Genomic DNA, 25,036 nt, shown 5'->3' with positions numbered 1-25,036 from the left:
GTGGAACCACCCCACTGCACTAGTTCTGTGTTTTTGCAGAACCTTGCCTTTGGGAGCTGGACGTAAGTCTTTCCTAAGTCTAGTCATCATGGGGATCCAAAGCCACTCCTATTGCTGAAGATCTCTTAGAGGATGGTTTTCTCCATCACCCCCTCCAGCTCCACTCCACAGAGCTGGCCATCGACGCAAACCTAAGTTGCTTGGTTGACCTGGTAACAACATGAGCTGAATGCTTCACTCCTGAGCCCGACATGTGGCTTCACTTCATAGAATATCAGGGTTGGAAGGGACCTCAGGAGGTCATCTAGTCCAACCCCCTGCTCAAAGCAGGACCAACACCAACTAAATCAACGGCTGAGAGCAGGGTGAGCGCTCCAATGACCAGCAAGCACAAGTCCACTACCCAAGAGTTACAAAGTGCCACACATCTGTTTATTATTATTATTACTGTTAAATACAAAAGGTGTTTTCTATTTGTTTTTTTTTAAATAGACATTCTTTATTAAATGACTTTATATAAAATAATTCACAATTTCGACGTATAAAAAAAAACAGAGACAAACAGTTGGAATGAAAACAACAACTCCCTTTGTTGGGAGCTTCTCTCCCATCGGCTAATATATGTGGAATAACATGACATGGCTGGTGCATAGTTCTAGTAGACAGAGTCAGACCCTGTATTGTTAGCCCCACATGCTCAGTTGGTGTAAATCAGTGCAGATCCACTGCATGCCATAGAGATACGTTGGCTGATGCCACACCAAGATCTGGCCGGCTGATGAGCAGATGGACTTACAGGCACGATGCTGATCCTATTTACAATCAATCTGACTCCACTGAACTCAGTGGAATGACTCCTGGTTTGCACAGGGATACGTGAGATCTGAAGCAGACTGTCTGTGCCCTTGACACCTGAGCTGTGTGTATATCTCACCACACTCGCACGCCGCACTGGAAGTGGAATGTGCCATTGGACTTAATAAATATACTTAAAGAAAAATATTAATAATTTAAAAATATCGGGTTTAAATAGGTTTTCTCCCACCGCTTAAAAAAATAAAACATTTATCGCTGAAAGCAGAGACATCCCCATCAGCCGAGTTCCACAGTTAGACTGATTTACACCCGTTCAGCATTTGGCCCTAGAATCAGCTCAGATGCTGAGTGTCAGCAAAGTCTGATGTCATGGGCCAGATCCTCAGCTGGCGTAAAGTGCTGAAGGCAATGGGAACTCTGTTGAATTACTCCAGCTGGGAATCGGCCCCAATGTGGGCTCTTCCGCCACATGATGCAGAGCAGGCCTGCAGCAGGTGAAAGACAATGGTGCTGTTGGGGGGGAGAGGTCAGATGGAGTGAAGGGAGGGCGCAGATCAGCTGGAAGAGTAACGCCTTCTACCCTGTGATGGAGGGTCCTGGAAGGGACAGCGAAGATCAGAGAGAGACTGGAGGCAAATGTAAGGTCTGTGTGGTCAAACAGGGTTAATGTCTGAACGGGACGGGCCACCAGTGCAGGGGATGGCAGAGGTGGGTGGCACAGCCCCCTCCCGGGGAGCGGAGGTGACCGAGGCCATCTGGAGCCCTCTGCAGACTGGGCTGCCAAGATTAGGAAGGTGGCATGTCAACAGCGCAGTGGGAGCTCCAGTGGCCCACTGGACCAGGTCGAGCACTTGGGAGTTGTGGGACCTGTGCTGGGTCCGGACGCTGACTCACTGTGTGATCTGCTCTCAGCTCAGTACAGGTCTGAACCTCTCTGAGCCTCCGCGGCACAATGGGGACAGCACGGAAGGCTGGCAAAGCTCCCCAGCATTTTAACAGCTGAGCCAGGAGGTGACTAAAGTCAGGGATGAGCCTAGCTGCGATCAGCTTGAAATTGGTCCGTGTCCCACTTCCTGACCGGAGCTATATAGATGGACCGCACCAGCTAGCACAGGGCTGTCACTTCCAGGGGGCATCATGCTCTCCATGCAACGTAATTCGCTAAATGAGTTCCATCTCACATGACCCTACTGAGATATACACACAGGATCAAAGGCCCGTTGGTCTGTTGCACCCATGTTACGGGATAAAAAGTCCTCGACAGCATAAGACCTAGTCAGTCTCTTAAAGCACAGTCATAAACATCCAGTCCGGAACACAAGGCCAGCTTGCATTAGAACGCCGCCCACCGGCCGTGACCCACCGCCTGCAGTTCCCACCGCCGGTCACACCCACTCCCTCCAATATAATACTTTACAGGAGAAGGAGATTCCTCCAATACGTTAATGCATAAAGGCAGTTCTCCCAACCTGAGGCCAGCTCAGGGTCATCAGCAACATCACGCCAAGCAGAATGCCTGGACAGGGAATGGGGGAGGAGGATGGAATGATAGACAGAAGGCACAAGAAGGATGGACGGCCAGCTGAGAGTTGGGGAAGGGAGCGGTAGGGACTAACCCAAACACCAGCCAGCCCCTACTGCTCCGGGGGAAGCAGGAGAGAGTTAAAATTCACAGTGCAGAGGTTTTATTTCCCTTCGGGAGCTGGGACCTGGGACCCCAATTTGTACCCCTATTCCCCACTCTGCAGCATGTCCTTGGTATGGGAGGGAGCAGGGTCCCCTAGAAGTCAGGGTGCCCCTTCCTCTCTTTGCAGGGCCTTGACCTCTCACTGGAGTGCAGGGGGATGGAGGGGCAGACTGGAGAGAGGACAGGGACATACTTTGCAGGGGTGGGAACTCCAAAGGTCAGAGACCGATCCCAGAGTCAATATGCTGAGCCAATAGGCATCTGGCGAAGGGCACGGGGGGAGGAGGAGCCAGACAGCCAGACACAGCAGCCTTGTGGCATGGAGGGGACCAGCACTGGCTCGTGGATGTAGTTAAAAATGACTCCTGAAAGGGACCATCTGATGATCACACAAAGGGGTATCATTCCAAAGCCCACCGTACTGAGGCAGACAGAGTGAGAGGCTGGGGGCATGGGGTTAGAGGCAGACTCGGCCCGCGGCCAGGTGGCAGCCTATACAAAAAACAGCTGATCCCCTCTGCCACATCACGAGACGGAGCTGGTCTAAGCGGGAAGAAAGAGACCCCAGACCGCAGTCCCCAGCCTTCCGGCATCCAACTCCGACCCAGAGCAGGCAGGGAGCAACGACAACCTGGCTGGCTCAGCAGAGTCCTCTCATTCCTGCCCAGGCATGCCCCTTCTCGCCAAGCCCTCCACGGCAGTCACAGCCAGCCCCTGAAGGAGCCAACATCAGGCCATTCTAACTCGCTGCAGAGTCCACCTAACTCTTTCCAGGCTGCAGAGGTTCAGACAACGTGATTCCCAGGACTGTTTATCTCCCTTCATAAGAGCCAAACTTTGTCCATCCTGGTGGCAGTGGGTGATCCTGCTGGCTGCTCCGGCTTGCCAGTAGCTAGAGAGCAAGGGGTGGGATTGGCCGGGGCGTGGGGCAGCGCGGAACCTGGGCTCCAGTGCCAAGAATAAACAGCATCCATTTCCAGATCTTTCAGTCTCTCCCGACCTTGCAGAGAGGAAGAGAGAGCGAGAGCAAGGGACGGTCGTTGACACTGGGGATGACAGAGGAGGGGTCCAGCGGCTGTACATTCTCCTCCAGATGCGGCCGAGATCCCACACAAGAGGGAGGGTTCGAAGCCACTGCTCTTCCTGGGACAGAAAAGGCCCAGCTGGAAATGAAAGGAGAGTGAAATCAGCCCGGTGACATGGGCTGCTCCAGGGAGACTTGGAAGGGTGGCTGATGCGGGGCTGAGATTCTCCTGAGCGCAGGAAGCAGTTGCATGCCCAGTCAGGCTTAAATGTTTACCCAGGAGGGAGCGGTTGGGCTCACTGATATTCAGTGTTTATGCCAGAGGCTCCCAGCTTCCTCAACTTTCAGAAGTGGAGCCTTTTGGCAGGTGGGGTTGTTTACCTGGCTCACAGACACTTCATGCTGGGTTGCACTAAACTGAAACTAGAATAGCTAAAAGTAGACAGCTGGGTAGGAAGAAACCTGCCTGCAGAACAAGGTGCTCAGGGGATCAGCATCTCTCCAAGGGTTATGGGCTGTTGGGTTTGTCTAAGAGGGGGTGTCAAGTGCAGTTTTCTCTGCAAACCAGCATCACATGACCCTGTGTTTAGAGTCAGTCATGCCAAAACAAACCTGCCTAGTCGACAAGGAAAAAGGTGATTCCCCTCCCCTGGGATCTGAGAGTCCCACTGGGACTTGCACATCACCGGTCAGAAAAGTTTTACAGGCCAAATTAGGTGACCCTCGTGCAGCCCCATTTCCAGCAGTGGGTTTGCAGATGGGTCACCGAATGGCATTGGCACTTAATAACCAGATCTGCCAATACACAGCAAGGAATAGACTCCAGAGTCCAGATCCTTCTCCCATAGCCAGACTGGCCCTGAAGGGCAAATGGGACCAGACTCCTGACCCTTCTCCCATAGCCAGGCTGGCCCTGAAGGGCAAATGGGATCAGACTCCTGACCCTTCTCCCACAGCCGGACTGGCCCTGCAGGGCAAATGGGACCAGACTCCAGACCCTTCTCCCATAGCCGGGCTGGCCCTGAAGGGCAAATGGAACTGGACTCCTGACCCTTCTCCTATAGCCAGCCTGGCTCTGCAGGGCAAATGGGAACAGACTCCAGACCCTTCTCCCATAGCCGGGCTGGCCCTGAAGGGCAAATGGAACTGGACTCCTGACCCTTCTCCTGTAGCCAGCCTGGCTCTGCAAGGCAAATGGGAACAGACTCCAGACCCTTCTCCCATAGCCAGGCTGGCCCTGCAGGGCTACCAGGAGTGACCTGAGCAGGAACTCAGCACTGACTCAGATGCCCCCAGGAGCATATTTGCAGAGTAGGGAGAGGACAATTTCAGAGCCACTTTTCAGAGCAGAACTGCCCTTTACAGCTGAACACATCCCTGGCTGGCAGAAGCCTGACCCACCACTGCCAGCCCTGATCCAGGTTAATGGTGTTCCGCCCAGTTATGCCAGTGCTGAATGTGGGTCCTAGACAGGAACCAGATAGGGACAATTAAATTCCCCGTTGCCAAGGGCCTTGCACAACAATTAGGAAACCTGGAATCAATTTCCAGGTGCTTAAGCTGCCAAGCAATAAGCTGGCAGCCTTGTGCTCAGTGCCTGGCTGAATATTAACCCCCGAGTCTGCATAAGCCATTCCGAACCCCCCACTGTGCCGGGCTGCAGGAGAGGGACCTGATTTAGAAGGGAGCTGTCGTCTGGATAAAGTGGGGCACCTTACCTCATAGCTCGCCATGCACCCGCAGCTCCAGAGGCTCCTCCACTCCATTCAGCGGTCTGCAAAGAGAAGCAATATCCAGGGGTTCAACCAATGCCAGGGGCTGAATGTGGGAAGAAGGTTCAGCTGGTGATGCCCATCTGTGCTGCACAGGGAGATTCCTGGTGCCCCTCACTGCCAGGCAGCAACTCATTGGCCATGCAGGGGCTGGGTCTGCAGCAGGCTCTTGGGCCAAGCACTCCAAGGTGGGAGGCCAGAGGGATAGGACACTGCATGCCAGAGAAGAGGCTGCAAAGCCCTCTGAGACCCAGAGGAGGAGAAACCCCAGTTTTGCAGCCCTAGGTCGCAGCCTCTCCACAGTCTCTTACCTTCCCTCCTGCTCTTCTAGGACATTCCCTCTCTGCTGCAGCTGTCTCTCCTGGGTCTGTGTGGGGGAAATAGAAGGATCAGTCTTGGACTGGTTGGGAGCCTAGGTAGGGGTCTGTGCTGGCAGCAGGGAACTCCCTCCATGAGCGGGGGAAGCTCCTAGGCCCTTTCTATCTCCTTCTCCCTGCAGTGGGCAGTGCCCCAAGATGCCAGAGCCCTGGGGGGCAGAGTACCCAGTGTTAGCCAGAGCCCTAGGGGGAGGTGCAAACAGATAGGCTCTCCCGTGGGAGGAGGCTGCTGGGACTGGAGTCTCTTCCCCACCTCAGACATCCCCCACCCCAGGCCCATCCCTCACTGCAGTCATAGCCCCAAACACACTCCCATGGAGCAGGGGGATGGGACATTCCCAGTTACAAGAACTGCTCTCCCCACACCCTACCCTTCCACCTGAGCCCCTCCAGTACTTTGCAGTCCCTGATGAGTGTGCCCTGCAAGGAATTTTACAGCGGGGAAACTGAGGCATGGATTTTTTTGTGGGGGGGAGAGTGATTTGTCCAAGGCCACCTCACAGAGCTGCGAACAGAACCCAGGCCTCCTGACTCCCAGCCTCCTGCTCTAATCACTTGAGATGCTGTCTCAGTGCTTGGGTGGGGCGGGGTTTTCCCCAGGTGCCCACACCAACTTGGTTGACAGGAAGGGGCTGGGAGATGATATGTCTTTAACCAACTAGACAGCCCTGCCCGCAAGACACCCCCTGCCCACCCCGGGAGCTTCTGGGACTAGCCAACATGCCCCCAGTGGGGGTGGCTTGGTGAGGCGCTTACCCTGGATTTATGCTTGTAGAAGAGGAGGCCTCCGATGGCTAGCAGGATCGCCACGATCGCCAGGATTGCCACCAGCACATAGGACATGACCTCCCGCTGGGTCTCCTTGGGCTGCGCCTTCTTCCTGCGCTGCTCTGTGTTCGGAGGAAGGATGTTAAGGTCAGGGATGGGCCCTGCCAGGCTGTCGTCGGGCTCTCTGAACCTGGGCAGCCCCCCTGTTCTCTTTCCTCGGAGCTCCGTGGTGCGCTGCATGTCTGGGGCTTTGCCCTGCCCTGCTGGGTGCCGAGGACTCCACCCGGGGGGTGTCTCTGGGGCAGGGGATCTGTCAGTGGTAGCAGCCATCCTGGAGAACCGGTGTTGCACTACAGAGATGGGCTCCTTGGAGCCCAGAGAGGGGCTCGGCCACAGCTCACTGGGCAGGGGGGTCACCAATCGGCCACCCGGGTCTGCTCCCGAGGCCTCCGCTGCCTTGGATGTCAGAGCTGGGCTGGACACGGCATCGGTACTGCTGGGATCCATCCGGTGGGTGCTTGGGTCTGCTGCTGAGAATGTCCAGGTGGCTTGGGTGACGTCTTCTTCTGCCTGTGGTTGGGTCTGCTTTGCGCTGGGGGATGGGTCTGGTAAACCAGGCATGTGGAGGAACTTTCTGAGCGTAGTTGGCCATGGTTGGATTCGCTCAGCCTCTGTCCTGGTGGGATGGATCTCTTCCCTCCGTACTGTCTCTCCACCAGAGGCTGGGAGGCTGGGAGGGGAGGTGAAGATGTCCTCAGTGCTAGAGGGCTCCTGGCTGGGAGGTTTGGTTAGGTCCAGGAGTGGTTTGGTGCTCATGGACCCACTACCAGATCCCTGTGATGCTGATGCTAGCTTCAGTTCTGCTGGTGGTGAGGACACACTGGCAGAGATGCCAGCCCAGACCCCCTGGATCTCCATAGCAACCAGGCCTCTGTGCATGCTCCTGGATACCCTGGGCTTAGCGCTGCTGTCTAACTTGACTGGGGTTTGCGTACCACCAGGCTGGCTGTGTGCCAGGTGGGTGCTGGCAGCTGCCTCCTTGCTGCCCAGGTGGGGTACAGTGGAAGGGAAGGGCTTGGTGGTCAAGGCTGGGCGGGGAGAGGCTGGGGGTCCCTCACGAGGGGAGCTTGGGGATGAACAGTTGCAGTCACGGTCCGTCACCACACCTGAAAGAACCAGAGAGAGAGAGAAAGGCCATAGAGTAACCAGCCTCCAGGAAGAGCAGGGAACAACCTTTAGGCTTTTCCCCTTCCCCCGCCCTGCCCCAGGACCCAGCCTTAGCTTGGGTGGGCTGGTGCCAGAGTCACTGAAACAGGGCGAAGTGAAATAGAGAGAGTTCAGAATGAGGACAGTGGCAGGCAGAGCAAAGAGAGGGTGTGAGCTGCCCAGAGAGGCTGTAAAATGCAGACCCCCGAGCAGCACACAGAGAGCAGCCCGGGAGCTGGGGAGTGGAAGCGATTAGTGAGAAGAAAGGGATTTGGAAGGTGCGCAGACAGCAGGCCAGGGGACAGAGGGAGTGGTGGTGGTGGAGGGCCGGTGCATGGAGATTGGGGCTGGGATTGTTAATGTGCATGAGCAAGGCAGTGTCCACATGGCGGCAGGCCCTTGTCCAGAGGCAGTGGAGGGTCTGAGGCTCGTGTCATCACCAGCAGCAGCTGCACAAGCAACAGGATCAGCGGGAGAGGAGTGTTAGTTTCACCGTGTCCCCTCATCTCAGTCACAAGACACAGGACAGATCCTACTTGTGGGGAGGACAGATGGGAGCTTCTTCTTGGTGTGCATGCAAACATATCACATGCAACATGGACCCGGACACAGGTAGCCCACAGGGACAGAAAATAGCACTGCATCTTCCATTCTGCCTTTACAAAGCGCCCCCCCCCCCCAATCGGAGCCAAGTAGCCGGAGGCCAAGATGATTTTCTCCACTGTACAGATGGGAAAACCGAGGCAAGGGGCGGGAATGCGACTTGGCCAGTGTGTCGGTGGCAGAAAAGCCAGGAGCCTGCCTCCCGGAGCTGCGCCCAAGCCACAAGTCCGTCCTTACTCCCAGACGAGCCGCTGCAGATAAACGACTAGGCCCCAAACCTGCAGCCCAGCCTGAGTCAGGTTTGAGGTTTTCCTGGAGCTTCTTTCACGTTACTAATTTCTGCTCCTGCCTCTGAACTTCCTGGTTTCAGCTAGAGGCACAAATACTGCAAACGAGGTTGCAGTATTTGCAGAATGACAGCCAAACCCACAGCCCCAGAGAGCCATCCAGCCCTCTTCTCGGAGCCAAGAGTGAGACCACCACTTCCAAACCAACTTCCCAGTTTGGGGGCCTCTCTCTGACCCGGGGCGCTGAAACAATTTGTACAGTGGGGGTGCTGAGAGCCATTGAACCGAACTGTCAACCCTGGATTTAATGGACACCACTTCAAGCCAGGGGCTGTGGCAGCACCCCTAGTTCCAGCACCTGTGCTCTGACCCATTTGGAGCTTTCTCCCTCATTAGCAGTCACACAAATGCAAACCTGCCCAGTACACACACACACACAAATACATGCATGCACAGGGAACTGCAGATATACACACACAGGTAAGTGCAGATGCAGGTGAGCATACCAACATATACACCCCCTCGCGTGACGCCACAATCAATATACACACCCATTCACAGGGACAAATGCTTGCACGCACACAAGCATGCTCCTGTGTAAAAGCTGCAGTCTCGTAATGGTAGAAATCTCCACAACGATCAGGCATGTGAATCACTGCCCTGGCTGGCATTAGATGATGCAGCTCAAGAGGAGGGGGCCCGAGGAGACCAGCTGTCTTAGTTTCTCACCTGGAGATGGCGGTTCCTTTTTCGGGGCATTGGAGCACTTCTGATAGGCTTTGCTGCAATCACGTTTGAAATCCACATTTTTGTCTAAGAGGTCCATAATTTCTTGAAAGAAATCCTTCACCAGCTGTAGCATCTTCTCAGGAGGCATGGAGAACTCCCTGGAGCAGGCCTGGGAGAGCTAAGCAGAGAGCAGGACTCAGGAGCCAGGAGACAACCCAGAGAGCAGAAACTGTGTCGAACTCTCCCTCATCCTACGACTGCCAAACCTCTAGGAGCGCCATGTACCACACTGGGTCTGACTCTCCCCTTGCAGCTCTATGGCAATCAGTGAAACTACTCGGTGTAAACATGATCTGAGGGCAAGATCAGGACCACTGGGTCTGATCCCATTCTCATTGAAATCAATGGGAGTCTTCTCATGTCACCCCAGTGAGATCAGGATTGGGCCCACTCAGTTTGATCCTACTCCCGTTGAAGTCATTTGTCACTTCCACCAGTGAGAGCTGGATCAGGCCCATTTACACCCAGGCTAGGATTCCAGGTGCTCTTGGCAGGACCAAATGCAGGCAGAAAAGCATTAGGGAGAAGACTGAGCTTGGATGGTGACCCCGTTGGTGCCTGGGCCCTTTGGGTGACTCTGGCCTAGAGCAGTCCACAGCGGAGCTCCCAGCCAAAGTCACTGTCCCCTGCTGGGAGCAGAGTCTGATACACCTGAGGGCTGCACAGCAAAGTCCCGTAATTCCTTGTGTTTGCGCAGGCTGAGAATTAGCCTGTGCCCTGGGTCACCCAAAGCAAGTCTTCCATCGCTCCCGCTCCAAACTGCTCAGAATTTCCCACACACACCAGTATGGCTCTGGGAGTCTCTCGAGAACCCCTGAGGCTCTTGGACTCTTGCCCTGCTATTTTCACAGGGGAGGCTCTTACCAGGGAGGCTGGGAATATTCCCAGCTCTGCGCTTCCTGCTCTGCTCTTTCATCTGCCAGGCCAGGACCCTCTGACCCCAGTTCCAGCTTTAATGAGCCCAGTGTGTGGTTAATGATCATTCCCAGCCAACAGCAACCACCAGTCACATATTGGGACACAGTGTGGAACTCCTTCATAGAATTATAGAAGATTAGGGTTGGAAGAGACCTCAGGAGGTCATCTAGTCCAACCCCCTGCTCATCCGCAGGGGCAACCCTCCAGAGTCCATGTGGTCACCCTCAGTGCTCTGGAGTTAGTCTCTTCCCAGTAGGGACGTCCACCCAGCTTCCTAGTGCAGCAGGGACCAGCCTGAACCAAACCGCCCCATTCCACTGAGGGCTGCATGCCCTCCTCTCGCCCCTGTGCTCATTAGCCTAGGGATCTGCGGCTGGCTCCCAGAATGTACCTCGCGCTCGTGATCATCCTGGGCGTCAATGCATGGAACTTCATTCTCATCTATTTTCTTGTACATGTTTTGCACGTCTTTTGTCTTGTTAAAATTATCTGAGTTCTTCTTGAATTTCATTTTGTCAAGGATGTCCTCCAGCCGAGGGAAAGCCGCTTTGACATAGCAGATGCGGTCACCCTGGGACGCAAAAATGGACAGGTTATTGGCTGCAAGACAGAACTGCTGCACTGCCCACTGCACTTTACAACAAGGCTGCCCAGAGGATTCCGGGGGCCTGGGGCCGTCGGCGACAGACGGCTCCGGTGGACCTCCCGCAGGTGTGCCTGCGGAGGGTCTGCTGGTCCCGCAGCTCCGGTGGAGCATCTGCAGGCACGCCTGCGGGAGGTCTACCGGAGCCGCGGGACAGGCAAGCGGCAGGGCGCCCCCTGCGCGGCGAAATGTCTAGAGCTGGCCCTGTTTGGCGGCGGGGAGCCCCCGCCGTGGGTCTTCGGGGCACTTCGGCAGTGGGTCCCGGAATGGAAGGGCCCCCCGCCGCCGAATTACCGCCGAAGACCGGGTTGCACTTCAGCGGCAGGTCCCGCTTCAGCGGTAATTCACTGGTGTGGGGTCCTTCTGCCCTGGAGTGGAAGGACCCCCCCGCCGGCAAAGACCAGGAGCGGAAGAAGCTCCAGGGCCCGGCCCCACAAGAATTTTCCGGGCCCCCTGGAGCGAGTGAAGGACCCCGCTCCAGGGGCCCCGAAAAACTCATGGGGGACCCTGCAGAGCCCGGGGCCTGGGGCAAATTGCCCCTCTTGCTCCCCCCCCCAGGCAGCCCTGCTTTACAAACTGGGGTACATGTATCCAGAGACACTCTTCAGCCTCCAGCCCAGGGAGACCCCTTCCCCCCAGTCCCTGCCATGTTCAAAGATAGCTCTAAGATGACGCAACATTCTGAGCACTCTGAAAATCTGGCCCTTCGTATGTAAGCTATGCTGGCTTTCCTCCCTCCCCCGCCCAGCCCAAATTCAGAGGTGATGTGTAAGGGATGTCAGTTATACCCGCACTTGCTGAAGTGTATCTCAGGGAGCCTAACACAGTATCATTTCCATGCTGAAAGGTATAAATTACCCCAGAAATAGTCTTATTTGTATTACAATGGTATCTTCGGGGGCCCAGCAGGATCAGAGCCCTATCATGCTAAGTACTGAACATACAAACAGTAAGAGACTCAAACAGCTTCCTTCCTTAAGGAAGAATTACCAACCGCCATTTTGCAGAAGGGAAACTGAGGCACAGAGCGATTAAATTAGTTTCCCAAAATCACAGAAGCAGTCTGTGGCCACGATGGAAATCAAGCACCTCTCTCTGAAGGCTACAGGCCCCTCCTTTCTCTCCAGGCTGCTGAGACTCCCCTCTGGATTTAGCTCCTGCCGTCCACGGGGGCTAATGCACATACTCTGCCATCCTGAGGAATTGCTTGGCTCAGGCTAGCAGGTGGTCAGACAAAGCCCACTCACCAATTCCTGCTTATCAATGAACTCAAAGGAGACGTGGCAGGACATCAGCATCTGGGAGTCAATCTGCAAACAAGAAGCACAATGTCACACTTCAGCCTTTTAACAGGAATCCAGCCAGGCTGTAGCTTCCCTCTAAGCAGGCACCTGATAATCACACCAGCCTCTAGGGCCTGCAGAGAGGAGACTCAGCAGAGCAGGAGGAACCCAGCTGCTCTGGATAGGATCAGGGCAGGGCACCATGCAAGGGCTATAACCAGGGGGCTGTTAGCACTACAGGAAGGGTCTCTGTACAAGGTTCCCTAGCATTATAGGTTCACTTCCTGGGACTAGAGATTCATCTCAGCATCTATCATTCTAACACATACTAAATACATTCTTCCACGCAATCTATCATTTTTGCATCCAGGTTTTAAAATCAGTTCCCCCCCTCTGCTCTGCAGACACACTCGTCATTACAGAGTCTCTCGTCACAGAGGAATTTGCCCTACTGTCCTGGCCAAAATATTCTCCTCCGTGTCACTCAGCTGCGGCTCATCTCCCCATACACAGCTGCATTATAGGAGTGGATGCAGGGTTTTTTTGTAACATGCTTTGGATCCTTGTTGCTGGAAGGTACAATATAACTGTGACATGATGTTATTCCATGCAATTCACTGGAGGTCCGAAGGGTAAACAGATATAATGAAGGAACAGGCAGTTCTGTGGAGAGGCGTAGCCCTGATGAGGCTATGAGCATTCCCAATCCTCGGCCAAACCAAACGAGAGGCAGTCGTCCTTCATCAGGGGGCCAGGATCTGCCTTGTCAGAGGAAAGCAAAAGGCCATAAAAATCAACCCCGCTGCCCCTGGCTCTTCACACGCTGACTCAGCGCTTTGCAGAATAACTTTGCAGGGGAGCTGAGTGCAACAGCAACTGCATCTGAAAAGGCTCTGACTGGCAGAGGTTTTCAATTTCAGGACGAAAAGCTCTCCTCCGGGGAGTACGGGAACGACTCCGAGTCTGCGTTCCAGGCTAGGAAGAAACAGGGCTGCCAGGAGAGCGTGTATTATTGGGAACAATTGTTTCATTATCCACTGGGCCTGTAGTGAGGCAGTTGCTAGCAAACATTTATGAGATACAGAGTAGAACTGGCTGAGGCGGGCCAGGCTGTGCGGCTGTGATCGCTGCAGCAGGCCGGAGAATACAGGAGGGAAATCCTTTGACCAGCCCAGCTATCTTCGAGTTGATTTCACGCTCCCAACTCTGACCTTTGTGCCCAAAGCAATGAGGACAGTGGCAGCCATCCAACCAAGGGAACATTCGACTTTGGACTCTGTCAGAGCTGGGACAGCAGCAACAACTGGATTAGTGACCGAATGCTCGCCTGGGGGCACAACAGCTGGATTCACCGCCTGGCTTCCTGGCACAGTATAAAAGTGCTTAAAGGGGTAGTGCTGCATCAGGATCATTAGCGCAGTATTTGCACGGCGGTAGCCTGATTGCCCGGTCACTCACCCATGTGTCAATCTGGAGTAACTCCACGGGGCCTGATTCTCCTCTCACTCCCCCTGGTGTGACTCGGGACTAACCTCATAAAGTGATGACAGTGTAAGTGAGATCTAAACAGGACCCTGGCTAATTAATAAGGACACAGAATCATAGCACTGGAAGGGACCTGGAGAGGTCATCTAGTCCAGTTTCCTGCACTCAAGGCAGGACTAAGTATTATCTAGACCATCCCTGACAGGTGTTTGTCCAACCTGCTCTTAAAAATCTCCAATGACAGAGATTCCACAACCTCCCTAGGCAATTTATTCCAGTGCTTAACCACCCTGGCAATTAGGAAGTTTTTCCTAATGTCCAACCTAAACCACCCTTGATGCAATTTAAGCCCATTGCTTCTTGTCCTATCCTCAGGGATTAACAACAATTCTTCTCCCTCCTCCTTGTAACAACCTTTTATGTATTTGAAAACTGTTCTCATGTCCCCTCTCAGTCTTCTCTTTGCCAGAATAAACAAACCCAATCTTTTCGATCTTCCCTCACAGCTTATGTTTTCTAGACCTTTAATCATTTTTGTTGCTCTTCTCTGGACTTTTTTCAATTTGGCCACATCTTTTCTGAAATGTGGCACCCAGAACTGGATACAATACTCCAGTTGAGGCCTAATCAGCGTGGAGTAGAGCGGAAAAATTACTTCTTGTGTCTTGCTTACAAGACTCATGCAAATACATCCCAGAATGATGTTTGTGTTTTTTGCAAGAGTGTTAACCTGTTGACTCATATTTAGCTTATGATCCACTATGACCCCCAGATCCCTTTTGGCAGTACCCGTTCCTAGGCAGTCATTCCCATTTTGTATGTGTGCAGCTGATTGTTTCTTCCTAAGTGGAGTACTTTGCATTTGTCCTTATTGAATTCCATTCTATTTACTTCAGACCATTTCTCCAGTTTGTCCAGATCATTTTGAATTTTAATACCATCCTCCAAAGCACTTGCAACCTATCCCAGCTTGGTATCATCCACAAACTTTATCAGTGTGCTCTCTATGCCATTATCTAAATCATTGATGAAAGATATTGAACAGAACCTGACCCAGAACTGATCCCTCCAGGACCCCACTTGATATGCCCTTCCAGCATGACTGTAAACCACTGATAACTACTCTCTAGGAACGTTTTTCCAACCAGTTTTGCACCCAACCCAGTTTTGCACCTAGGTTGCATTTCCCTGGTTTGTGTATGAGAAGGTCATGCAAGACATTATCAAAAGCTTTACTAAAGTCGAGATATACCACGTCTACTGCTTCCTCCCTAGCCACAAATCTTGTTACCCTGTCAAAGAAAGCTATCAGGTTGGTTTGACATGATTTGTTCTTGACAAAGCCATGCTGACTGCTATTTATCACCTTATCATCTTCTAGGTGTTTGCAAATTGATTGCTTAATTATTTTCTCCATTATCTTTCCAGATACAGAAGTTAAGCTGACTGGTTTGTAATTCCCCAGGTTGTCCTTATTTCCCTTCGTATAGATGGGCACTATATTTGCCCTTTTCCAGTCTTCTGGAATCTCTCCCATCTTCCATGACTTTTCAAAGATAATTGCTAATGGCTCAGATATCTCCTCAGTCAGCTCCTTGAGTATTTTCAGAAGCATTTCATCAGACCCTGGTGACTTGAAGACATCTAATTTGTCTAAATAATTTTTAACTTAATTTAAGGACATCCACTGCAGCAGACAGGGAGAATCAGGAGGGGGAGCTGGAGACATCGCAGGAACTTCCTTTGATTTCTGACCCCAAATCAGCTGGATCAACTCACAAATCATTTGTGATCCGAGGAGAAAAAACCGTGCCTGCTGAACCCTGAGTGGCCCCATGTGCCCTATCTGTACTTGCCTTCTGCCGCTGATGCCCTGTCAGCATCCACCAGTATTCAGCCATTAACCTGTGCAGCAGCTGTGCAAAAAACAAGGCTGGGGAATTCCTCCCAGTACTGGAAGACCAGGAAGGTTCCTGGGTCAGTCCCCTTGCAATAATCCTGCCAGGGGACTGCCAGATTCCCAAGGTTAACCCTTCGGCAGCTGCAGATCTCAAGTGCTGCATCCTCCTCCTAAATGCTCACGAGGTTCGCAATCTGGGCTGAGCCAGGGTTCATTTCAAGGAAGGGCTAGAAAGTCTTCCTCTCCCTTCCAATGCAGAAGAGAGGAATGTGGGGCTGGGGCTACAGAAGATCCCAGACTTAAAAGACCAGCCTGCAATCAGCACAGCTTGGAATGCACCTGCACACAACCCATAACCCTGCAAACTGTGTCAGTAGGGTTTTATGCAGGTAGAAAGGCATTCCTACCTCACTCCAACCTTTTATCTTTCCTCCAGATGATGACAGATGGGTAGATCTACATCTGTCTCCTGTCTATCCTTCTCTTTCCTTACTTCTGCAATCTCTCCCACATTCGCCTTCCCTTTCTCTTCCATCCTCACTCCTTCCCTGCCAGTGACTGCGGGCTCACATCCCCATCCCAGTGATCCAGCCCATCCTCTACACTGGAGCTAATGCTCATTAACAGCAAATCCCAATCTATGCCGGTGAGCAGAGAGGCCGTCCAGGAGACTCTGCTTCCCGCAGCTATCACCACTGCCCACCTCCCCCTTTGTTCTGATAGGTCTCTCCCCTGGAATTTTTGCTCTGTGTGGGTGCTTTGCTTCTGGATGGCCTATCATCGGTCTCATTCATGTGGGGCACAAATACTGCTCTCATCTGGGGCAGGGGCTGGTCAGATCTGCAGCCTCAGCTAATCTGGCCCACTAGTCACTCTAGAGTCCATGGCATGACTACCTGGCTCAGGCATCAAATTCAGCAGGTACCATTCTCACCTGGCAGAGGCATTGATCTTGTCGAGTGTGGACCTGAAGGACACCACGCATTCACCTCGCATGGACACCTGGCTAGGACCAGGCCCCAGCCTCACCCCCTAATGTTCTAGATCCCATTCCACCAGCCATGCTAGCTGGGCATGATACTCACCAGCTCCTGCAACTTATCCAGGTGCTTTTTGGTGATGATATTCTCACAGTAGCCTTTCTGCTCCGTTTCACGGATGCTGCAGGCGGCGAGGAAGAAGAAAGTCAGCAGGGTGCAGGAGACCGGGCATGCCTGAGGAAGGGAGAAGTTGTCAGGAACACCTGCCATCAGAGAATCCATGTCCCTGGGCTCCCTGCTGCCCCTATGGCTAGCAGGCTCCAGGGCAGTATCCCAGCACTGTTTCCTGTGGCTATCCCCTTGCCTTCAAAAGCGTATGCTCAAATAAATGTGTTAGTCTCTAAGGTGCCACAAGCATTCCAGTTCTTTTTGCGGATACAGACTAACACGGCTGCTACTCTGAAGCCTTTGCTGTGGATCTCGTTGTGCCAGTCAGTGGACTTAGAATGATGCTGCCAGGCCCCATGGAGAGCCCTATGGATTCCTGATCTATGGCATGTCCCAAGGAACTGCCTGGTTTGTCTGTCTTTCTGCCATACAAATCCTTTTCTCCCTCTGGAGTTAGCACCATTAGCAATGCAGAGATGGCTAAGAGACATGGGCGCTGCGGGCATGGCATGGTAGGCGGGGATTGTGTGGCACTTCACTGGAAGGGTAAAAGCTGCACTGATCTGCCTAAGTTGCTGTGCCAGGAGCTCGGGCCATGAATCCTTCTTAGTGGGCACCCAAGCGTTCAGTCTGTGAATACTTCTCCCTTCCCCGCTCTCTCCCCCTCCCAGTCTGCTGTTATTTAAGGAGCAGGTCAGCTGAGCAACCCCTGCTGGGAATTCCCCAGCCCTGCTCTCCCGGGGCCAGCTGAGCTGCTCTCTCAGAGCCAGGCTGCTGACAGACGCAAGTGTGTACAACCCCTCCGTGCAGAGCAGGAAACCGCGCCTACGCCACCTGTGCCTCCACCAGTCGCTATCTCGTCCTGTCTCCATCACCCCATCACTTATCCATCACTTCCCACTCCCTCCATTGCTCTTTGCATCCTCAGGCTCCTTTTCTCACCCTCCTCTCATGCTCCACCTCCCAACAATTGCACCCCTTCTTCCTCCCTCCTTCAACCCTCTTCTGCACCCCCTATATCGTCTCCTCCAGCTCTCTCTTTCCCACCACCCCTCCAGCTCTCACTGTCCCTGCAGTCTCTCCCTTCCCTTTCTCCTCTCCTGAGAAGAATCTTAATTCACTGACCTCCTCAAATCCATCCATCTCAGAGCCAGCTGCAAATGTGTCCTCCCTTTCCCGGACTTCTCATTGCCCCTCTGCCCCAGCCTTGAGCTTCTCTTTGCCCCTCCTTTCACATTGCCCCATCACTGAGTCATGTCTCTCCGTGTAAACTGAGGGTAGGCGTTAACTCCATGAACTCTGTTACACACTATGCAGTTAGCCTGTGGAACTCACTGCCACAATGTAGTAGAGAGGCCAGAATCTTAGCAGGATTCCAAAAGGGACTGGACATTTATGTGGATAATGAGAACACCCAGAATCACAAAGGCAAATGCTAAAGAAATAACCAAGAGGCTGGAAAGGTTCTATAAACCTGCCTGCTACATGGCACAACCACCCTCGAACTGACTGGAGTCAGGAGGAAACATTCCCAGGGGAAGGTTAACTCAGGAGTGGAGGGTTCCTTGCACCTTCCTCTGAAGCAGCTGGTGTGTTTCACAGTTTGACACAGGATCCTGGGCTAGAGGTCCGTTCTTATGGTCCTGTGGCACTAGCTGTAACCTCCCACCCTAGAACTCCAATGTTTTCAGGGAGCTGGATCCATGGACCCTTCCATTAACTCCAGTGGGCTTAGGAACAGGCCCAGAACAGTATAGCAACGCCTTCTCCAAGCAGGGCACAGGATCTCCTGCACTGTGATCCACATGCTGTCAGGAGTGATCCTGGCCGTGCTCTTGAAGGACATGGCAGAAGATTCCTCAGCCAGGGCAGTCCAACTTCCAAGGGCTACAGGGAAAACACAGGGCAACCCTAATGTGACTCCCTTGAAACCAATGGGATACAAATGGATGGGTAAATGAGATAAGTGGAAAATAGCCATCCAATCTATGCACTGTATAATAATAATGAGAGCGAGAGAGATGTGATGTATGGGGGGATAGGTTGATGTGGTGTATGGGGATACATAGAGAGACAGATCATAGTATACTGATTGATCTACGATCTAGGTAGGCAGATGAGAATATTAAGATATATTTGTCTAGCTAACTATCCTCCTAGATCTCAGAATACCGATTAATCAATCTAGCTAGCTAACTAGCTAGATCAATATACTAAGATCTAGGAGGATGGATTGGTAGCTAGCTAAATACATTAAGATCTAGGAAGAGAGTTAGCTAGATAGACAGATCAATTGACCAATCAGTATCCTATCTTGCTAACTGTCCTACTAGATCTTAATATACTTATCTAGCTAGCTAACTACTTATTGATCCTCCTAGATTTTAATATACCAGTCTAGACTGATCAGACTATGAAGACCTAAGAGCATAGATAAACAGACAGACAGACATTTAGTACACCATTCTAGTTAGCTACCTATCAATCGTCCTAGATCTTAGTATTCTGATCTAGCTAGCTAGATCATTTGATGAATCAGTATCCTAGGACAGTATCCAGGGACAAGTAGTTAGCTAGATAGACTTGGCCTTTAGTGCTATGTTCCAATAGGCTGAGGGGATCCCAGGCAAACAGCCCACTCAGAGGGGTCAAACACAGTCCTCTGGGATGAGTTCTCTCCAAACCATCCTCAAGCTCCTTGTGAGGCCCAGGCCATGACAAGCTTCCCAGACAGGTGACAAAAAGCACTGCACAGTCTTCCCAGCCCTGGGCATGCCCCTGCGTGCACCCGCTCCCTCTCCCTGGTATGAAGAGCTCTGTCTTGGCTTAGTCCCTGTTGCACTTTACAAAACAAGGCACAGAGGAAAATTTGCCCCAACCTCGCTTCAAGCCCCTGCCCTGCCAGCACAGTGCAACAAAGAGAGTGCAGGCAGGAGAGGACCTGTTGTCTCCATCCAAAGGCAGAGCCCAGCAGAGCGAAGGAGCAAGAAAAGGGCAAAAAGAAGGCGTGCCAGGCAAAGGCAGAGAGAGCTGGTCTGAGTTTGCTCCTGCAGGATTGCACTCAGCCAGCCAGGACCATCCTCACAAAACCAAAACGGGACCAAAGAACCAGAATCGCTCATAACAGCAGCACACGATGAGGCGAGCGTCACAAAGGGACTTAGGCGCTTCAATACCTTGGCGGACTGGAGCGAGGCGCCTAACGCCCTTGGTGCATCCCAGGCTTTTCGCAGGCTGCGTAGCTGCGCCGGGACTGTCAGCGAAGCGCGGCCGAATGACAGGAGGCGCCGCGGGAGCGCAGCCGGGCCGGCGGAGGGGCGCGCAGAGAGCGCGGCGGGCCAGCCCCAGGGCCAGGGGGGAAGAAGCAGCCGCGAAGGCAGAGCAGGGAGCGCAGAAAAGCAACACGTGCCGCCGCCAGCTGCAGCCCGGATCTCCCAGCGCGGACGGCTTGCCGCGGAGCCGGGCAGCGGGTCCCTTGCGCGCACAGCGCCCCTACCTTGGGGCCGAGCCGGGGCATGGGGATCGCCGCCCGCGGGGCTTCCACCTCCTTGGCGCGGGGCGCTGCAGTCATCGTGGCTGCCCCGGGGAGCTGGGAGGAAGTTGCACTTCGCGCAGCGCGGAGAGAAGGAGGTGGCTGTCTCCTGCCTCCCTTCTCCTGGGCTCGGCCCTTATACTGCCTCTCCAGAGCATGTGGTTTATGGGAAATCACCTTGGCCGCGGGCCAGCTTTGGCAGCGCGCTCCCAGGCATGGGCTATTGCTTCCTCTCGTGGGGGCCGAAACGGGATTGGAAGGGCGAGCTGCTTTACCTTGCAGCATGCCTCATACCCCTCCCCCGCTGCCCCCCACACCCTGGGGGCGTTCCCCGCCTGGTAGGAATTCCCTGCCCCTCCCCAAGCGGTGGCTGAAAGTGCCAAGCCTCAAAAAGGGGTTGAGAGCCTGGAGGCTGCTTTTCCCCATGCAGTGCAGGCGAGGAGCAGGGCCTGAAGCCAGCTGAGCCATGCTGCTATCTGGAGTGAAATGTGCCCCCAGCATAGGAAGTGGGAAAAATCGGGACAGGCAGTGGGGGGTAATAGGTGCCTATACAAGACAAAGCCGCAAATATCAGGACTGTCCTTATAAAATCAGGCCATCTGGTCACCCTACCCCAGCAGGGCTGGCCTTAGGGGATGGGCCACTGGGGCGACCGCCCAGGGGGCAAGGATGTAGAGTCAGAAACTGCTCCCGGCTGGCAGGGGAGCGCTCCATGGGGGGTGGGGGCTGATTTCTCCCTGCTTCCTCCTGGCAGAGGAACATGAGGTGGAGGTGATACACAGATACTACTCATGCCCTCCCTCCCTTAATGTTCCTCTATGGCTCTGTAGTGAACTGTGATGGGGGGAGCGAGGAGCGACACCAAGCGTTCCGGGCATCCAGGTCACTTTCCCCACCTGGGCTGTGCTGGGAGGCATCAGGAGCTGCTGCTCTCCTGCCCTCCCCTTACACAGCCCAGGTGGGGAAAATGACTTGGATGCAGGGAGAGTTAAGCTGGTGTTGCTCCCCCCTCACAGTCCCTAGGGGGACATGGAGGAACAGTAGGGGGTGTGAATGGGGGAGAAGCAGCAAGGCCAGCTGCTCTGTGCATCCAGGTCACTTTCCCCATGTGGGCACAGGAAGCGGGGTGCAGGGGTTAGGGGCATAGTGTAGCTGTAGTTTGTACCAGCAGAAGAGGGCTTTGGTCCCTATAGCTCGCCCCGCTTCCCCAGAGGAAATAAGCTATCCTGTAGAACTTCAGAGTTACCAGCACCTGGGGAGTGGAGGTTGTTCGTGACTCTGAAACCTTCACAGCTCTGAACAAAACATTCTGGTGGTTCCCTCAAAAGTGCACAACTGAACATTGATGTAATACAGCTTTGAAATGTCACTGTGCCAAAGCAAAATGCAGCTTTCCCTTGTTTTTGCAGTAGTTTACATTTAACACACTGGTAACCCAAGACTGTACTATATTCCCCTTCCTCCCCACCTCCCCCCTTTTTATCTCTGCTGCTGCCTGAGCGTGTACTCCTGGTTCCCAATGAGGTGTGTGGTTGACTGGTCAGTTCATAACTCTGGTGTTTGTAACTCTAAGGTTCTACTGTACTGGGGAAAGCCCTTTTATGCCGTTACAACGGTGTTTAGACTAGGGCCGTGGTCTATATAAAAATGCCATCAAAACGTCACACCACTGGCTAACATTATTCTGCCAGCCAACATTTGAAGTCTAGGCCTTGTTTTCAGATTCATCTGCACACGGCAAATTAAAAAAAAAATCAACTGATTTGGGCTACAGGGCTAAAAAACAGCTTATAGATGTTCCCATATGGACTGCAGCCTGGGCTTTGAGACCTCTCACCTCTTGCTGGGTTTCAGAGCAGGGACATCTACACTGCTATCATTAGCCCCATTGTGTGAGCCTGAGACAGTTGACCTGGACTCTGAGACTCACTGCTGGGGTTTGGATTTTTTTTGCCATGTAGCCATACCCTTAGTGAGCACGGGTCAGTTTCAGTCCAAAAATACTGCATTGGCACAAACATAGGCATACATCTATGAGTTTACATGTGTCTGTGTGACGAACTGGGAATGTTCTTAATGTTTTCTCTGAATACTGTATTGGTGCCTCAGTGTCCCCATGGCAGTTCTTAAGTATCTGGCAGAGCAAAGGGCCAGTGCACCTAAATGCCTGACACTCTGTCTCCTAGCAACTGATAGCCTGGGCCCCTCCTCTGCAAAGGTGCCAGCTGAAGGTGTTGGAGACAAAGGGATCAGGTGACCTCCTGGCCCGGGAAAGGGGCTGAGCAGAGAGGAGGGGCTGGGAGGGGTTGTTAGTCTGGAGCTGGCTGGGGTCAAGGGTGGAGGGCAGACCTGGGGGTCTGGCTCACTGTCCCCCAGAATGGACCCAGCCGAGGGGTCCGGTTCGCTGTATCTACAAGCTCTGTTTTAGACCCTGTTCCTGTCATCGAATAAACCTCTGTGTTACTGGCTGGCTGAGAGTCACGTCTGACTGCAAAGTGGGGGTGCAGAACCCGGTGGCTTCCCCAGGACCCCGCTGGAGTGGACTCGCTGTGGGAAGGGCACGGAGGGGCAGAGGATGCTGAATGCTCCAAGGAGAGACCCAGGAGGTGAAGCTGTGTGAGCTTCTTGCCCTGAACAAGTCTGCTCCAAGGGAGAGGAGGCTCCCCAAAGTCCTGACTGGCTTGGTGGGGAGCAGTTCCAGAGCATCGCCCGGTGACTCCGTGACAGTCTGTGTGTGAGAGACGAGTGCATATATGTATGTGTGTACATGTGTGTGCAATGTGCATGTGAATGATCATGTCTGTTTGGCAGGTGTGGGTGTGAGAGCATGTGTCCGGATTGGAATGTGCATAGGATATGTATGAAATATCAGTGAGCATGGATCTATGACATCATGCACAAATATCACAGAAACCCGCTGTTACAGTCCTAGGGCAGAGACTTGCTCGAGTAGTGGAGGAACATTGTCACCTGTCAGACCAAATCTGGTTTAACACACAGGTGGTTTTTAAGAACAATAGAAAACATCTTTCTATTATTCTGTTCTTTAAAAAGCTTGTGGGAAACAGCTGTTTGTAAGGAAGGAAATGTCTTCGCTGACTTGCAGCTCAAAGAGTCGTGAATACCACAAAATGGAATGGACCATACGAAAAAATGAAACTGACTTTATTGACTCTCACTGCCTGAGGGGGGAGAAATTAACTGCATTGTCCAAGATTTCCCATAAACCACATGCTTTGAGGAAACTTTATTAGGCCAAGAACAAAGACAGGAGTTAGCTTCAAATTGGATCTTGAAAATGACTGGAGATTTAAATAATTAAAGGTCTGATGAGTACTTTAGGGAAATTAATGTGTCTGCTTATAATATTCCCTTGTCATACTGAATGGCCATACTGCCTCAGACCAAAGGACCATCTAGCCCATATCCTGTCTTCCGACAGTGGCCAATGCCAGGTGCCCCAGAGGGAATGACTAGAACAGGTAATCATCGAGTGATCCACCTCATATTGCCCATTCCCAGCTTCTATTAAATTTGTTCAAGTGTGTGTGTATCTGATCACGGGCATCTATGTATGTGGGTGTGCAAGCCGATGTGTTTGTGTATCTACGTGCAGCTATGTCTACGGGTGTGATATGTGTCTATAGGTGCATATGTGCTGACGCCTATCAACGGCTGCGTACACAAGGAATGTCTATGTATCTCCATATGTCTGTGCATGTGCCAGGGCATCTGCATCTGCATTGTTCATCTGTGTTCATTTGCATCTGTGTGGGACCGTGCTTGTGTGTTTATTTTGTGTGTAAACATGGATAAGGCATGCAAAGGTGTGAGCATGTCAGTGTGAAAATGTAGATGCCTGTACTTCTATGTGCACAATGTATGTGGACCTGTGTTCCTGGGCATGCATCCACATACATATACATGATACATGCATGTCTTATTCCCACGTGTTGTTTTGTTCCTAGGGCTAGAATTGGAAGGCAGAACTGTGTGAGACTTGGGGTGTATTTGGGTTGGTTCCATGACCCCCGACACTTGGCATGAACACTGGTTTTAACAACTGCCCCAAGCTGACTCAGAGAGATTCTGGATAAATTCATCTTCGGGGCTCAGTGTCATATTAAAAATAGGAACGATGAGAGGGAAAACCCCCCAAACCAGAAGGTCAAGTTTTTCCATTCAGTAATCTGATCACAACTGTTTTCTTTGATTCACAGGGTAACATCATAGGGACAGAACTCAGCTGACCCCAAGGGAGTGGCAGAGTGGTAGTGGGAGGGGTGGTGTCCAAAGGCGAGAGAAAGGGAACCATTTGTACAGCCTAGGAACCAGATCCTCAGCTGGGGTCATGCAGGGCCGCCCGGGGGAGGGGGAGGGGGGGGCAAGAGAGGCAATTTGCCCCGGGCCCCACAGGGGCCCACACAAGAGTTTTTCGGGGCCCCTGGAGCGGGGTCCTTCACTCGCTCAGGGGGGCCTGGAAAACTCTTGCGGGGCCCGGGCCTCCCGAGCTTCCTCTGCTCTCGGTCTTTGCTGGCAGGGGATCCTTTTGCCCCAAGGCGGAAGGACCCTCCGCCAGCAAATTACCACTTCGGTGGTAATTCGGCGGGGGGGAGGGTGCCCCACCATGGGTCTCCGGGGCACTTCGGCGGCAGGTCCCCGAGTCCCTGTTGGAGGGAAGGACCTGCCGCTGAACTGCCATTGCCACTTCATTCATTTTTCGGCAGCAAGTCTCCAAGTCCCTCTTGGAGAGAAGGATCCGCTGCTGAAGAAGTGGCGGCGCCGAAGAAGTGCCACC

At 53.0% G+C, this 25,036-nt stretch overlaps 1 protein-coding gene across 2 annotated transcripts; it reads right to left on the bottom strand.

Moving 5' to 3' along the window:
- Positions 1–433: 433 nt before the first annotated feature.
- CSF1 (colony stimulating factor 1) lies at positions 434–20,377 on the bottom strand. Of its 2 annotated transcripts, none has more exons than XM_030561200.1 (9): positions 20,203–20,377; positions 16,644–16,772; positions 12,138–12,200; positions 10,639–10,818; positions 9,270–9,447; positions 6,433–6,566; positions 5,611–5,666; positions 5,246–5,301; positions 434–3,666 (listed from the first exon to the last, which is right to left on the bottom strand). In XM_030561200.1, exons 1-8 carry the CDS (start codon positions 20,275–20,277, stop codon positions 5,247–5,249), a joined length of 870 nt encoding a protein of 289 aa, XP_030417060.1. In that variant the 5' UTR covers positions 20,278–20,377; the 3' UTR covers positions 434–3,666; position 5,246. The 2 variants fall into 2 exon arrangements, with proteins under 2 accessions (XP_030417060.1, XP_030417059.1); XM_030561199.1 differs by having other exon boundaries at positions 6,433–7,610; positions 20,203–20,376.
- Between the last annotated feature and the right edge of the window lie 4,659 nt (positions 20,378–25,036).

This window comes from Gopherus evgoodei, chromosome 4 (assembly GCF_007399415.2).
Source record: "Gopherus evgoodei ecotype Sinaloan lineage chromosome 4, rGopEvg1_v1.p, whole genome shotgun sequence".
NCBI lineage: Eukaryota > Metazoa > Chordata > Testudines > Testudinidae > Gopherus > Gopherus evgoodei.
The sequence above is the reverse complement of the archived record's forward strand: the minus strand, read 5'-3'. Positions and strand labels throughout refer to the sequence as shown.

What these genes read in the sequence shown, in the direction of transcription:
- CSF1 (XM_030561199.1), bottom strand. Translation starts at nt 20,277, where the DNA reads ATGACTGCAGCGCCCCGCGCCAAGGAGGTGGAAGCCCCGCGGGCGGCG. An exon ending in TCTACAAGCATAAATCCAGG is followed by an intron (nt 5,667 to 6,432) that starts GTAAGCGCCTCA and finishes TCCCCCACACAG; the next exon opens with ACCCAGGAGAGACAGCTGCA. An exon ending in CTAGAAGAGCAGGAGGGAAG is followed by an intron (nt 5,302 to 5,610) that starts GTAAGAGACTGT and finishes TTCTCTTTGCAG; the next exon opens with ACCGCTGAATGGAGTGGAGG.